This window comes from Lissotriton vulgaris, chromosome 12 (genome assembly GCF_964263255.1).
Source record: "Lissotriton vulgaris chromosome 12, aLisVul1.2, whole genome shotgun sequence".
In the NCBI taxonomy this organism is placed as follows: Eukaryota; Metazoa; Chordata; class Amphibia; order Caudata; family Salamandridae; genus Lissotriton; species Lissotriton vulgaris.
In genome coordinates this window covers 138333429-138349866 of record NC_141700.1, presented here as the reverse complement: position 1 = coordinate 138349866, position 16438 = coordinate 138333429, and the positions used below count along the sequence as shown (strand labels likewise).

The 16438-nt window shown below is 47.9% G+C and overlaps 1 protein-coding gene across 3 annotated transcripts in view; it reads left to right on the top strand.

Moving 5' to 3' along the window:
• Nucleotides 1-16438, top strand: part of ADAR (adenosine deaminase RNA specific) — a 261026-nt gene that overhangs the window by 78322 nt on the left and 166266 nt on the right. For all 3 annotated transcript variants that reach the window (XM_086947602.1, XM_086947600.1, XM_086947601.1), the window contains exons 5-7: nucleotides 1603-1741; nucleotides 1983-2212; nucleotides 3028-3181. In XM_086947602.1, coding sequence (XP_086803728.1) covers nucleotides 1603-1741; nucleotides 1983-2212; nucleotides 3028-3181 — 523 coding nt within the window. The remainder of the gene's footprint in view (nucleotides 1-1602; nucleotides 1742-1982; nucleotides 2213-3027; nucleotides 3182-16438) is intronic.

The window sequence follows — 16438 nt, the reverse complement described above, 5'->3', positions numbered from 1 at the left end:
TAAGTAGCATATTCGTTTCTGTAGATCCGCCGCTCCATCCCCAAACTGGGTTTTATATACCAGGCACAGAGCTTTAAACTCAATTTGCTGTTGCACCTGCAACCAGTGGAGGGTTTTAATGCTGCCAGATATATGGTGGAACTTGGGAATAATCCACAACATTCTAGCTATTTAGCTACATTATTAATAGTATCACTGCTACATTTGCACTGAAATTAATTAATGAGAACTGCATGGATAAGCGCAGGTTATAGTTACCTTAGTCCACGAGTTAGTCACTTCAGATAACTAGAACTGATTATTTCTGTGCTTTTTTAGAGTTTAAAATGTTACTTTGTTACAGATCATTTCACCGAACTAGAACGTTACTTTAACCTTCGGTTCTTTTCAGTGACTATTAAAATTATCTGCTGTAATGAAAGCGGTTTCCCATGGTGATTTGTGAATTGGCGCAAGGCGGAGTACAGTGCACTAGCGCAGGGATAAAGATACATGGTGCTATCTTACTAGTTATGGTGCTGTTCTGCGCTCTATATTTTATGAAATGCAGTAAGCAAGTTTTATTGCTGATCTAAATCACAGGAATACTTAAAAATTTGGTGCAGACAGTCTAGCAATTCCACATCCAGTATGAGAACAGTTTGATGATTATGGGTTTGCTATGCTAAACAATTTTCATTGTATGACATAAATTGCTTGAAATGTTATAAGGCTTTGTAATGAACAGATTGTCAAAGTGAAGTTTAAAAAAAGTTAAAACTTTGCAACATTTTATGACAAGTAATTCAAACCCCTGCAATTGTCAATCGATTAATATAAGGAACAAGTAAAGCTGACTGTTTGTAGTGCATTTCCTTTACCACTGTTTTAACAGACTGCAATGTTTTTCTGCTTTTATTGAGGCTAATGTCAGGAAAATTGTGAGGTCAGGCTTCACTGCTAATTTTGTGTGTTCTGCAAATCGTGAAAAGCTGGCTGGTCTGTCTAGTAATGGCCACGTCTTCAGCGTAACTCGTAATCAAAGCTTAAGAGTGTGTGTTTACACTCTATTAAAGATTTGAAAAGTTACTGAGTTAGGGTTTGCATATTGAGTTAGTGCATTGAAAATAATGTTCGATTAATGGCAATGGTGGCCATATCTGTGGAAATGTAACTATTTTTGTGGTTAATTCCTCCTTTCGTTTCAAGATAGGAATCTTGTCTAGGAGTATCAGTCTACTAAGGATAATGCCAGAGAGGCTGATGTTCTAATGAATCACTTTCTCTCCAATGCCTTCGATGTGTTTTCTAGTTAGCGACTCAGTGAATTGTTGTAATTAACTTCAAGTTTGTTTCAGTTAATAAAAACCATAACAATTTTGCATTTTTAAACAATAACATTGTATAGTTAATAACATCATGAAATAATACATCATAAAAGTGCTGCCAATCATTTTTCCCTAGGATTACACGATTACTGCTGTGGTAGAGTGTTCAAATTCCTACCCTTTTTCAGTTTTGCACTGTGTTTTCCTGCTTCTTTGTTAAGGTTTCTCTATTTTCGGATTACAATTTTTTTGTATCTATATATTTTAATGTTTATACTCTCTTTGCATTTGGCAGGTTCACCTTCAGCGTAAGATTGGGTGAAAAGACTTTTCCAGCTGTAACCGCTAATAGCAAAAAACTAGCAAAACAGCGGGCAGCTGAAGTTGCTGTGATGAAACTCTCTGAAGAGGGCACATTAAAAGTTCCGGAAATGGTACGTGCCATGTTGTTTCTGTGCTTCCATTAGAAGTCATACAATCATAACTGGTTTTTTTTGTCAATCTCCTTAATCTCATCCACATCAGCTTAGATTTTTCGGCCTCATAGATATACCAACAAGTATACTCAAACTCCTTTATATTGGTAATCTTCAACTATTCCTGGTGGCCTCAACGCCACGAGCTTACACTGTAATATGGACATGATGGTGACAAAACGATTCACTGTTTCTTTAGGTGCCACAGCCAAAACCGCCATCGGAGAACAACACTTCAACAGAGGTAGCATCTGAGGTGCCCACACTTAGCCCTGAAGAGCTTAATGCTGCTAAGTCAGCTCATGTTGGTGATCTGATCAAATACCTTAATGCGAATCCGGTCAGTGGACTGCTAGAGTATTCTCGTGCCAATGGCTTTGCTGCTGAATTCAAACTCGTGGACCAGTCTGGACCTCCCCATGATCCAAAGTAAGTTTCAAATGCAAGAACCGTTAAGTAGTGCTTTCTGCAGTGCAACAACCTGGCTGTCCTAGGCGGCTACTGGTTGCATATTGAACCTGGTGCATTTGGAAGTGCCCGTGTTAACAGTAGCCTCAAATGGCTTCAGTATTTTTTCTCTAAATCCAAAAACTTTGTTTTTGTCTGTTTACGTGCATCGCTCCTTTCCTCTGACAATAAAGTAGACCCCCCGAAAATCCTAAAGGTGGTAGTTTCCTCGACCAATTATCATGAATTTGATTGCTGTCCTTAATCTGGTTAAAACAGATGTGCACTGATCACTTGTTTCTTAACGGCCAACGGTTATCGCGAGCACTACCTTGCAAGTGCTGCGCACGACGTTGGCCGACGGGCCAGCATTCGTTCTTCGAACGTTCAGCACTGGGCGCTGAACGCTCGATGCTTCTATGAGGTTAATATTCTCATGGTATAAATTTACTTTGTATATAATCGTTTATTGCCATTTTGCTGTTTTCTCTAACTGAATGAATGCTCTCTGAATCTGGAACTATGCTCCCTGATTTTTGATCAGTGTTATGGATGTTTAGTGAATGATCAACTACATAAGATTTGTATGCAGTTGAATGCAATACAAAAAGCAAATGTTTTTAGTACTTGACCTCAAATGCACGTAATTATCTGCACTGGACATTTGCACTAATTTTGAACCACAGTTTACACATGCACTCTAATATGAACGGATGACACCATTTGTCCACACATCATACTTTTATATGGGTCCAGTAGCAGCACAAGTATCACCTCCGAATGCTCTTGTCCTTCAGGTTTGTTTTTCAAGCAAAGGTGGGAGGGCGCTGGTTCCCTGCTGTCACTGCACACAGCAAAAAGCAGGCAAAGCAGGAAGCAGCTGATGCCGCGCTCCGTGTGCTGATTGGTGAGGCAGAAAAAGCAGAGCGGACTGGAGAGCTTCCTTCACAGGTAATGCGCTGCCTTAGTGTTTTTTTGTCTGTTGGCCTACTGAAAAGACAATGTGCATGCCATCTGGAGTTCTCAAGCTGCAGGAAATGTACACCTGTAACCATGCTCATTTGTAAAACAGTGGAAGCGGTGCTACGGATGTGAAACTGAATATTTTGTATTGGTCCCTACTGATTAGAACTAGTGTTAACTAATTATTGAGTATTGTACATATGGAACACGTCCTCTCATATATACGGATTGCACATATTAATGCTACTTGATATTATTTTTCTCCAGTCGTGTGTGTGTGTGTGTGTAAAAACGTTTGATTACACAGTGCCCACGGCCACTTCAAGCGGTGGCTCGTTTGATGGGTGTGGAACACTGGTTTAATATCTTAAAGCAAGTCTCCTAGTGCAGTCCAGGGAAGCAAAACATGAGCACAGTAAATATATTTGGTAGCTGCAGAGCTATCAAATTCACCCCATTTCATTATATGTATGTGTATATGTATCTATATGTGTATATATGTATGTGAGCAAAAAATGAAGTAAGGAACACTGGGTGGTTCCCAAATTTTAGAGCAGAGAGCAGCTCCTTTGTATGGAACACTACACCAGCGACATTGTTTTTCTAGCAAAGATTTATGCATAGAATTAGCAAGTTCCATCCACACCAAGCTGAAATGTAACGAAAATCTTTTACTGTTCCAGGCATAGAATTATGACTTTGGATTGGTGAATACCTCCCAAGCCTGCCGGTTATTAATGAAAGCAACCAATTTAAGTAATCGCAATGCCCTGTCTGGTGCAAAAAAAAGCAGGGAACCATGAGTAGTTAACAAGGTTTAGGTGGAGAGCTGCAGCTTTGTGGCATGTTCTACCACACCAACTCTGCTCACCTTATGTCTGTTTTTCTAGCAAAGATTTTAAGCATAGGATGAGAATTATAACATCTATTGCTCTGAAACGGATCTGTCTACTGAGCAGACATTGTGCTGTACATTTACTTTTTGTAACTGGTAAGATTTATTGATCTTTGGAAATTAAAAGTCCAACACTAGAAATCCGTTCACCGTAAACAAAGCCCAGTCAAGCCGCATTAATCCAGTGCAACAAAGGTGTTGCTGCTTAAGAGAATTTGAGGAAATTCTGGTGTTTCTCTGCATCTTTACTCTGAGTAAACAGGCATCAGCCTCCAGCGGACACAAAGTACCATCTATGCCCTATGCAACTATGTATGGGATGGGCTAACTTGCAGTAAAATTGTTTTGGGGTGAGGGGTAAAGTGGAGAGCATAGGAAGACCAGTCTCCACAAAACATCGGAGTTAGATTTGCCATCGACAAAGGGCACTACCAGTTCACAGCCGTGGCCTTCGGACTAAAATCCGCACCAAGGATCTTCACAAAATGCCTTGCAGCTGTAGCGGCGCATCTACGGAGGGAGGTGATTCATGTATACCCCTACCTCGACAACTGGCTGATAAAGGCAAGTTCCTACAAACCATGCCAACTACATGCATAGCAGGTCAGATGCTGACAGAACTGGGAGTTCGAGGCGTATGAGCTGCAGAGTCGTACACTATGCATTAGATCGCCACCTGGTGTTGGGCTCTGATGATTGCAGGTTGTCTTCTTGGAGAAGTCTTTGTAGTCACGATATAGGTGACTCCTCCCTTTGACAATACTGCGCATGGGCATCGGCTCCATCCTTAGATTATTTTTTTCCGCCACTGGGTTCGGATGAAAGTTTCTCCGCTCGGGCTAGAAAAACTTTTTCAGCAACTTCAAAGCGCAAAAACTTCCTATAACTAATATAGACATCGAATACACCTTTCGACGACATCGACTCTATTCCGGTTCATCGACGCGGGCCGATGGGCCTATCGACGCCGTGCGGCCTACACCGACGCCGTGCGGCCTACACCACATGGAAAGAACTCGTTCAAGAAATGCCCGGTATGCCGAGCAAAATTTCCACATAGCGATCATCACGAGGTTTGCGACCTCTGTCTATCGCCGGATCACGACGAGTCGACCTGCACCGCTTGTGCATCCTTCCGATTGAAAAAGACCATCCGGGATCGGAGGTCCCGTTGACACGAAATGAGATCGGCCTCAGCACCGGAGGATATCTTCGACGACTAGGTTCCGCTCGTTCCGGAAGAAGATTCGCCTGATCTCCAGATTATATCAGAGGCAGAGGACTCAGATGACTCTATTCCATCACGTCAACCTGTGAGTACTTCTGCCCCTGCACCACATGCACTGCCCAAGCTAAAGGCGAAGGTCAGCACTCCGCCCAAGGGGCCCAGTCGAGACCAAGTACTTCCTCCTAAAGCCCAGCCTTCGAGCTCGGCTCCGAGGAAAACTGCGCCTTCAGGTGCTTCGGCACAGAGCAAGCCACACGTGCCGATTCCACCACCTCCATCGGCACCGTAACACAAAGACCCTTCGGCACCGAAAGCGAAAGAGGTACAGGCACTGAAAGAAGCTCCGAAGCCGTCCACTTCCAAAACTAAAGAGGGCAAGCCAGCGCCTGACGCCACAAAGCCGAAGAGGCCAGCTTCCGCTCAGAAGACTCCCGCTCCAGTGCCAATACCCACAAAGCCTGATTCCGAGGTTCCTAAGCCCTCGGACACGCCTGCCAAGCCGAAAACAACACCTTCGGCACTGAGAACTTTGCCACAGGACGCTGTAACACCTCACAAGGCAAAACGTCAAAAACGACCTCTGTCGGAACTGAAAAAGTCGACGCTGAAGAAGATTGTAGAGGAAGAACTGTTTAGACCAGATCCTAAACAAAAGAAGATCTACATAAACCCAAAGACTGGACATGTAGGTGCTATACCTCATAAAAAGAGACTAGCAGAAACACCCACCTCCATCTGTGGTTCCTGCCAAGAAGGACTGTGCAACTTCTCGTATGCACCCTCCCTGTCCAGTATCTCCTTCCTCTCCTGTCCCTCCTTTTTTTTTTTTGTGTCCTCATATTTTGCCCTTGGTGACCAACTAGTAGCATGTGGAGAGGACCTTACTGTCTCAGATAAACTGGATGGAGCTCCGAGAGGGGCCGCCCTAATTGTCCCACAGTAAGTAGTGCCATAATCCAACTAAGCCACATTGGACCAACCGTCCGGGACACATGCTGCGTTCATATACCCAGTCTTATATCGATTTCAACTTTATTGGGTATAGTCAAATGTAAGAGAAGGTGCCAAGTAGCGTGATCATTGGACCTTGGAGGAGAAAAAAAAAGATCAAGTTAAAACCCATTACCAATTTAATAGTCTCCAGGAGTTTCTCTTGCTTAGGTTTCCTGATATTAAAAGGTCCAACTTTAATGTTTGTAGCACAGACGTTCACCAATCAAGCAAGGTAGGAGGTAAAGGATCTTTCCATTTCTTACATATTTCTCTCCTAGCCAACAAAATACAAAAAAAGTAGATCTTTTGCTGGCCCATGAAACTCGGGAGAAATACCAAAAATGACAAGAGCAGAACATAATGTTAGTTGGGATCCCAGGGAGGTGGATAACGATATAGAAACTGAATTCCAGAACGGTGATAAGAGTGGGCAGTCAATGTGTAAATCCGAAGCTTCTGCCAAGCCACATTTAGGGCATAAAACAGGCGAATTGTCCGAAAACTTCGACAAACGTTGGGGCGAATAGTAGGCCCTATGTAATGTAAACAAGTGGTTTCGGCGTAACCAAGATGTTTTCACAATGTTCCACATGATCTTGAAAGATTCAAACCACATATTCTCAACGCTGATATTCGTAATGTGTGGACCACAGCAGATCTGGTAACTGGAACTCACCCTCTGCTTCATCCAGTAAGAGATTGTACCAGAGTGAAACCTCTTTCTTGAATGGAGACTTATCTGTTAGGAGGGACACTAATGTACTGTCCCCTCCCAGCTGAAATCTACCTTGAACAGAAATCTGTGAATGTGCCCAGCTTTGTATTTGAAGGTATTTGAACCTGGCGAACAGAGTCCCTATTTTTAAACTCAATATCTCCCACGGCAATAGGCTGCCATCAACAAAGATATCCCACCAAACTACCAATCCTGCCTCTCGTAGTGGTACTGCAAGGCTATCCAAGAGCCAGCTCTGGGAACCAGGTGAGTTCCATAATCGAGCCTTACAGGAGTAGTAGTCGATTCTAATGGTACACCTAAGTTTAGCCCATGTTCTACATGAATCTCTAAGCACCTTTAGTTTTATTTTCTTAAACTTGGGATCCCAAAACTTAAACAAAAGTTCATGATCGGCAACCTTTTCCCCTCTGAGTAATGCAGCAAACATGTGCCCACAACCCAAGTTTATCGGGGATTTTAACAACATCCTAACATGGGACATCTGAATCAATCAATCAAAGACATTTGTAGAGCGCACTACCTACCCATAGGGTCTCGAGGCGCTTGGGGCGGGGGGGGGGGGGGGGGGGCGTTACTGCTCGAACAGCCAGGTCTTGAGCTTCTTCCTGAAGGAGAGGTGGTCTTGGGTCAGGCGCAGGTCGGCCGGGAGGGAGTTCCAGGTCTTGGCGGCCAGGTAGGAGAAGGACCTTCCTCCTGAGGTGGCTCTGCGGATGCGTGGGACGGCGGCGAGGGCGTGGCTGGCGGATCGGAGGTGGCGTTTGGGAGCGTAGAAGTTGATGCGGTTGTTGAGGTAGCTCTGGCCTTGGTCGTGGAGAGCTTTGTGTGCGTGGGTAAGGAGGCAGAAGGTGATTCTCTTGTTGACCGTGAGCCAGTGCAGGTCTCTTAGGTGTCCGGAGATGTGGCTGTGTCGTGGGATGTCGAGGATGAGTCTGGCTGAGGCGTTCTGGATGCGCTGGAGTCTCTTCTGGATCTTGGCGGTGGTTCCGGCGTACAGTGCGTTGCCGTAGTCCAGTCGGCTGGTGACGAGGGCCTGGGTGACGGTCTTCCTGGTCTCTGTGGGGATCCACCAGAAGATCTTCCGAAGCATGCGCAGGATGTTGAAGCACGACGAGGAGACGGCGTTGACTTGCCTGGTCATGGAGAGGGAGGAGTCCAGGATGAAGCCCAGGTTGCGTGCGTGGTCCGTCGGTTTGGGTGCGGTGCCCAGGGCGGGGGGCCACCAGGAGTCGTCCCAGGCGGAGGGCGAGGAGCCCAGGATGAGGACTTCCGTCTTGTCTGAGTTCAGCTTCAGGCGGCTCGTCGTCATCCACTCGGCTACCTCTCTCATCCCTTCGTGCAGGTTGGCTCTGGCGGCGGCGGGGTCGTTGGTCAGGGATAGGATCAGCTGGGTGTCGTCGGCGTAGGAGATTATGTTGAGGTTGTGTTGGCGTGCGATGGCCGCGAGGGGGCTCATGTAGACGTTGAAGAGAGTCTGGCTCAGTGAGGATCCTTGAGGGACGCCGCAGCTGACTTTGGTGGCCTCTGATTTGTACGGTGGTAGGCGGACTCTTTGGGTTCTTCCGTCGAGAAAGGAGACTATCCATTCCAGCGCCTTCTCCTGGATTCCGACGTTGCTGAGGCGTTGCACTAGGGTGCGGTGGCAGACCGTGTCGAAAGCCGCGGAGAGGTCTAGGAGGATGAGGGCCGCTGTTTCCCCGTTGTCCATCAGGGCTCGGATGTCGTCGGTGGCGGCGAGGAGGGCGGTCTCGGTGCTGTGGTTGGCACGGAATCCGGACTGCGATGGGTCGAGGGATCCGTTCGTCTCGAGGAAGGCGGCCAGCTGTTTGTTGATGGTCTGCTCGATGACTTTGGCTGGAAACGGGAGTAGAGAGATGGGGCGGTAATTCTTGAGTTCGGTGGGGTCTGCTGTAGGTTTCTTCAGTAGAGCGCTGAGTTCGGCGTGCTTCCAGCTCTCGGGGAAGGTGGCGGTGTCGAATGAGGTGTTGATGATGTCCCGCAGATGGGGTGCGATGACAGCGTCGGCTTTGTTGAAGACGTGGTGAGGGCAGGGGTCGGTCGGAGATCCGGAGTGGAAGGAGTTCATCGTGTGGACGGTGTCTTCGGTGTTGACCGGGGTCCAGGCGCGGAGGGTGGTGGTGGGTGGTGTTGCTGCGGTCGTGGCGTGCGTCGGTTGAGTGCTGAAGCTGTTGTGTATGTCCGCGATCTTGTTGTGGAAGTAGGAGGCGAGGGAGTTGCAGAGGTCTTGCGAAGGGGTGATGTCGTTGTTTCCGGCGTTGGGGTTGGAGAGCTCTTTCACGATGTTGAAGAGTTCCTTGCAGTTGTGTGCGTTGTTGTCCAGTCGGTTCTGGAAGGCCGTTTTCTTGGCGATGCGGATCAGTTGGTGGTGTTTCCGGGTGGCGAGCTTGAGGGTGGTCCTGTTGTCCGGCGTGGGTTCCTTTCTCCAGGCTTTCTCGAGGGCATGGCAATTCTTCTTGGAGCTCTTGAGTTCGTCGGTGAACCATGGGGCTCTCTTACTGCCGGGTCTGCTGGACGGGGTCCTCAGTGGGGCGAGTTCGTCCGCGCATTTGCTGATCCACTTCATGAGGTTGACGGCGGCCTGGCTGGGGTTCGCTGAGGTGGCCGGAGGGTGCTGGCTCAGGGATGCGGCGAGCTGGTCGGCTGTGATCTTGTTCCAGCTTCTTCGGGCAACCTGTTGCTGGTGGTGGTGGGTCGTCGTTCTTTGGAAGGTGAAGTGCATGCATCTGTGATCCGTCCAGTGGAGTTCTGTGGCGTGGCTGAAGGCGATGTCTTTGCTGGATGAGAAGATGGCGTTGAGTGTGTGTCCGGCGAGGTGGGTGGGGGTGGACACCAGCTGCTTGAGTCCAAGGTTGGCGAGGTTGTCGAGCAGGGTGCCGGTGTGCAGTCGTTGTTGTTCTCCAGGTGGAAGTTGAAGTCCCCCAGGAGGATGTAGTCAGCGGAGGGGAGGGCGTGCGGGCTGACGAAGTCGCCGATGTCCTCGCTGAATTGAGTGCGTGGTCCCGGAGGTCGGTAGATCAGGGTGCCTCTGAGGGTGGTCTTTGGGTCGGTGTGGATCTGGAAGTGCAGGTGTTCGGCGGAGGGTGGGGTGTTGTCGGTGCTGGTCGTGATGCGGATGGTGTTCTTGTGGATGATGGCGATGCCTCCTCCCACCTGGTTGGCGGTGCGGTCCCTCCGGGTGATCTTGTAGCCCTCTGGGATGGTGATGGCGATGTCGGGCGCTGAAGAGGCGTTCATCCAGGTCTCCGTGAGGAAGGCAACGTCAGGGGCTGTGGTGTCTAGGAGGTTCCAGAGTTCGATGGCGTGTCTGTGGACGGAGCGGGTGTTGAGCAGGATGCACTTGAGGTGGTTGCTGCTGGTGTTCGGCTTGGCAGGTGCTGGTGCGGGGCAGGTCCGGATGCAGGTGAACTTGCAGGTGTTGCAGCTGAAGGGTCCGTGGACGCGTCGTGGGGTGGCTCTGCTACATCCTGGGACTCGGCCGGTGTTGAGTGCGATGAGGTTGGCGGCGGTGTACGTCAGGCGGGTCGGTCGGTCGGGGTCCTCGAGGGCCAGGGGTCCTGGCACTGGGCGCGGTCCAGGCGCGGACGGGTGTAGACGGGCTTACCTTTGGCGCGCCTTCGGCGCACAATCGGCGCGCCCGCTGCGCGTGACCGCTGCGCGTTCGCAAGGTCGCCATATAAGGCGAAGTGCGCGGGTGGGCGGGGCAGCTGGGAGGCGGGAGCGGGGAGGGATACAGAAGGCAAAAGGGGCGGGGCTTAGCGGCGTTGGCGGGAAGCGGGGAGGGAGAGCGGAGGTCGGCGAGGTAGGCGGGCAGACAGGAAGGAGAAAGCAAAAACACGGGCACAAAATTAAAATGAGACAGGCAAAAGGATATAAACACAAGATCAGGGGAAAAAAAATGCACAAACAATGATAGCAACCGGTAGGCAAGCACGGACCACGCCGCTCGGAGGAGGGGGCGTGGTCAGCGGCAGCGCGACAGGCAGTGAGGCAGCTAGGCAGGGCAGAGGGGCACACGCAGCAGCTGGTGGCCGTGCGGCGCGCGGGTGTCCCACAAGTGGGTCACACTCACCTGCGTCGCACGGTCGCCATATAAGGCCAAGTGCGCGGGTGGGCGGGGCAGCTGGGAGGCGGGAGCGGGGAGGGATACAGAAGGCAAAAGGGGCGGGGCTTAGCGGCAGTGGCGGGAAGCGGGGAGGGAGAGCGGAGGTCGGCGAGGTAGGCGGGCAGACAGGAAGGAGAAAGCAAAAACACGGGCACAAAATTAAAATGAGACAGGCAAAAGGATATAAACACAAGATCAGGGGAAAAAAAATGCACAAACAATGATAGCAACCGGTAGGCAAGCACGGACCACGCCGCTCGGAGGAGGGGGCGTGGTCAGCGGCAGCGCGACAGGCAGTGAGGCAGCTAGGCAGGGCAGAGGGGCACACGCAGCAGCTGGTGGCCGTGCGGCTCGGGGGTGTCCCACAAGTGGGACACCCCCTGCGCCGCGCAGGCCCACCCATAAAGCTGTAGATCAGGCGCCGCCAAACCTCCCTTCTCTCTACGCCGCCTGATCTTCTTCCGAGCAATTCTCAGGTTACGATTGTTCCAAATAAAAGTACGAATATCGCTTTGGAGCTTAGCTATCATCGTGGGATCAAAAAAAAGGGGAATGGTGTTGAATAAGAATGTAACCTTGGGTAGGATCGTCATTTTGACTGAATTAGATCTACCCAATATAGATAGTGGAAGTGTAGACCATGATTTCATTAGCCTCCGACATTCTTTGGCAATAAGCGAGAAATTTGCTGGAACAATCTCGTCTATATCTTTATATATATATATTTAGACCCAAATTACGAAGGACTGGACTTATCTGGGCCCCTGCCACGGGCTCAGGGTCATTCCAGACCATTATGTCTGTCTTGACAGCATTAGCTTCGTAACCTGATACAGCTCCAAACTCCTTAGCCAACGTAATTACTGCCGGAAATGCCGACCGTAACTCAGATGTAAAAATGAGAACATCGTCCGCATAGAAGGCTACCTTCCTCTCTCATCCCTCAAACACAAAAGACTTGATGTTACTATGGTCTCGGATCTTTTGAGCAAAAGGCTCTATATAAAGATCAAATAAGAGGGGTGAGAGGGGGCAGCCTTGGCGGGTACCCCAAGTGATGTTAAATGGGTCTGATAGTTCTCCGTTGACGAGTATAGATGCTGACGGATTCTTATACAAGAGTTTGACTGTGCGCCTAAATTTTTTGCCGAAGTTAAATTTTCCCAAGACCTCCGATAGGTAAACCCAATTAACTATCGAAGGCCTTGGTGGCATCCAAGGTCATTACTGCCAGAGGACGTGATGCCACCGTCGCCATATCGATAGCACCTATAAGATCATAGGTCAACTCGTACAGCTGATGCCCCCTTACAAAGCCCTTTTGGTCTGTATGCAAGATGTTTGTTGCTACTGCCCCCAACCTATTTGCAAGTACAGATAAAAAAACAGACGTCCCTGGTCGAAACTAGTAACTGAGAAATGGACACTCAACCTTCTAGAAACTAGACCAGAAATCAGCAATGACCCCTCAGATGCTAATGACTGTTATAATCGGTGGCTTGAGGACTCATTGGATCAGACCCTACCCAAGGTTGAGCTTTCCCATCGTATCTGAGCAAATAAAAAAGCCTGGTATACCCCAGAGCTTAGAACTCTTAAACAACTCTGTAAACAGAAGGAGTCTCTCGAGAAAAGACTATCAAGAAACTAGTAAGGATATTTATAGGACTGCTCTAAGCAACTATAAAAAAAATGATTAAATCCACTCAATCCAACTATTACCAGGAAAAAATTGCCTCTGCCTCTAGCTCTTCTGGGGAAATCTTTAAAATATTCAAGTCCTTAGTCACCCCACCTACTCCCACTGCTGATCCCAGTCTTGCACATACTCGCTGTAGGGAACTAGCTAATTTCTTCACTTCTAAAATAACAGACATCTACTCCACTTTCCATGATACCCCTCGGATATCAGTATCTCCACCTAGTTTGGAGATGAACCTTCTTGAGACATTTCCCCCTCTCGACTGCACTGAGGTTCAATCACTACTGATCAACCTGAAATCAGGTTCACCAGTTGATGTTGCGCCCCCCACTATGCTCAACTTGGTCTCTGATGCTGTGGCCCCGGTGATTAAGGAGGTGATCAATACCTCACTTGCAACTGGGGTGGTCCCTCTCCACTGGAAACATGCTAGAGTAAAAGCTTTATTGAAAAAGCCCAACCTCAATCCGGACGACTGGGCTAACTACCGCCCTATCTCCTTGCTGCCTACAATTAGTAAACTGACTGAGAAGTATGTCAATTCTCTGCTCTCCACCCACTTAGAAACCCAGAACTTACTGCATTCAACCCAGACCGGTTTTAGATGTAAACAAGGAACCGAAACGGCTCTGGTGGGAGTTATTGAGGAAGCAAGAAGGATTGTAGATGAGGGTAGTTGTGCAGCCATAGTACTATTAGACCTCAGCGCGCCCTTTTACACCGTTAATCACTCTATTCTGGTTCAAAGGATGGGTGATGTGGGTGTCACTGGGACCACGTTGAAATGGCTGCAATCCTTTCTCTCTGACCGTACTTTCTGTGTTTGAGGATGACATCTCTTCTCCTCCTGTGCATCTTCACTGTGGCGTTCCCCAGGGTTCATCCCTCAGCCCCACATTATTTAATATCTATGAGGCCTTTGGCTGAGGTGGTGCTACCCTGGGGAGTGCAACTAGTGACGTATGCTGATGATGCGCAGCTCATCATCACCCTTTCTGATCAGATGTCATCTTATGATAAACTTTCCTCTTGCCTTAGCAAGGTTCGTGAGTGGGTGGATGTTGCTTTCCTGAAACTCAACGGAACAAAGACGGAGATCATGATGTTGGGGCATGATGCTCCATCCACGGTAGACGGATGGTGGCCTACCACCTTGGGTCACCACCCCTCTCCCAAGAAAAAAATTAAAAGCTTAGGGGTGTGGTTAGATCCAGCTCTCAACTTCTTGGCACAAGCGCAGAAGGTTGCAGCGACCTGTTTTGCCTTGATGAGATCTTTGAGAAAAATCATTGAACTGCTTCCGTTTGAAGCGAGGAGGATATTAGTCCAGGCCCTGATTCGAACACGCCTGGACTACGCTAATGCAGTATACCTGGGAGCACCACTTGGGACACTCGGGGTCCTTCAGACGGTACAGAACTGTGCTGCCCGGATGCTCCAAAAGATACCACGTAGAATGTCCGCCAGACCAGCTCTTCGACAACTCCACTGGTTACCAATACAACAAAGGATCGAATTTAAGGCTATGACCATTGTTCATAAAGCCTTGACCAACACAGCTCCTGGTCTAATTCAACCACTGTTCTGCCCCTACCAAACCAATAGGACCCTGAGATCTAGTAGTAAGAATTTTTTGGCAGTCCCACGAATAAGGAGAACCCGTATAGGCGGCAGGCGTTTTTTCTGTCCAAGCAGCTACATTTTGGAACAACCTGCCTGGCCCTATGCGGATGGAACAGAACCACCTTAGGTTTAGAAAAATGTTAAAAACCTTCCTATTTCTTTAATCTCTCGGGTGATGAATTGGTTCACTGCAGCGCTGGGATGCCCCCGGGTAACCACGCGCTATAGAAATGAGTATTCATCCATTCATTCATTCAGATGTAAAAATTTTATAATCTGTATTTAAAATGGAAATTGGTCTGTAAGACCCACAGCTTGTTGCTGATTTTCCTGGTTTTAGAATCCATGTGATTGAAGCATTCTCCCACGGTTTAGGAGGGGGCATCCCTTCGAGAAGGATCTTGTTGAACAGCTCAGTCAGAAAGGGAATAATAGTTGAAATCGGAGCGTTATAAATTTCAGATGGCAGACCATCCGGGCCTGATGCCCTACCTTTTTTACTACTGGCTACAGCTAACCTGACCTCCTCCTGTGAAATCGGTTCTTCTAGTTTGTTACTCTGTTTTAATGTCAGAGCAGGAAGAGAGACGCCCGCCAGCCAATCTTCAGCCGGCTTTGGCTCAACGTTATTATCTTCACAGTAAATTTCACTGAAGAAGTCACGGAGTGTTCTCCCAATCTCAACATCTGTAGAGAATGTCATTCCACCAGTCGTAATTGCGTTAATATTACGAACTAGCTTGGTCTTCGTTTTCCATGCCAGCAGTTTACTGGCACCTTCACCATACTCAAAATGTGCCAGTTTACTGGCTTCCCATCTCTCTAGGACCCTAGCATTTAATACTGAGCTTAGCTCTCCTTTCAAGATGGTCACTTTATTCTGCCTCTCATGTACTATAGATGAGCAGGCATCAGGGTGCCTAGCAATGTCTGTTTGAAGATTAGCCAACTCCAATTCTAAGGAGGCCACTGCTTCTCTGTATATTTTATTCTTCTATGAAGCTTTGTTATTTATCTGACCCCTTAAGAATGCCTTAAATGCATCCCATGTAACACCTGGAGAGGCAGACCCTATATTTTCATCCAGGAAAAACTGGACCTCTACCTTGAGGGCATCAATGATCTTAGTTGAGGACAATAGTGATCGATCAAAAGACCAATTACTTGATCGATTTTTGGGAAACCCTTCCAAATCTAAAAGAATCGCCGCATGGTCTGAAAGATGAAAAGGTAGATGAGATATCGACTTAACCAGGTGGACTAAGGATTGACTAATCAGAATAAAATCAATTCGAGACTGATGATATCTATAGTTTCGAAATCTGATTCCTCTTTGTAATCCGTGCATTGTTCTCCAAATGTCATTATATCCTAACTGCTTCATGTTATCTTGCAGGTAAGACCTAATTTTGGACAGAACTTTAGCTCTATTAGAAGGTGATTTATCCACTAAGGGATCCAGGACTATGCTGAAATCACCCGCTAAGATAACTGGTTCAGGAAACGAATACAAATGTGAGAAAAAGACCTTCAATGCCGATGGATTGTCCCTCCTTACATATCACCTCAAATCTCTCCTGTCCCCTCTCCTGCATCATCACATTCACCACAAACTGATGAGGAGTATGACTTAGGTGGTGGGGAGGATCCAAATGCGGACCCAAATACATATCCTCTAGATGAGGATGTCTATACTTTTCCACCACATAATGTGCCTGATATCCCTGATCCACAGTTATACCAGTCAAAGCCTTCTCCTCCAGAAGACCGCATTGGTTTAATCACCTCTTGCACAGAGCTGCTCTTTACCACAATGTCACAATACATTCTGATGACATTGAAGAGGATTTTCTGTTAGATACATTTGAGCCATAACACAGGTCTGCTCAAATTATTCCCATGATCAAAGGAGTCATTAAGCATGCTCCAGAAATATTCAAAGATC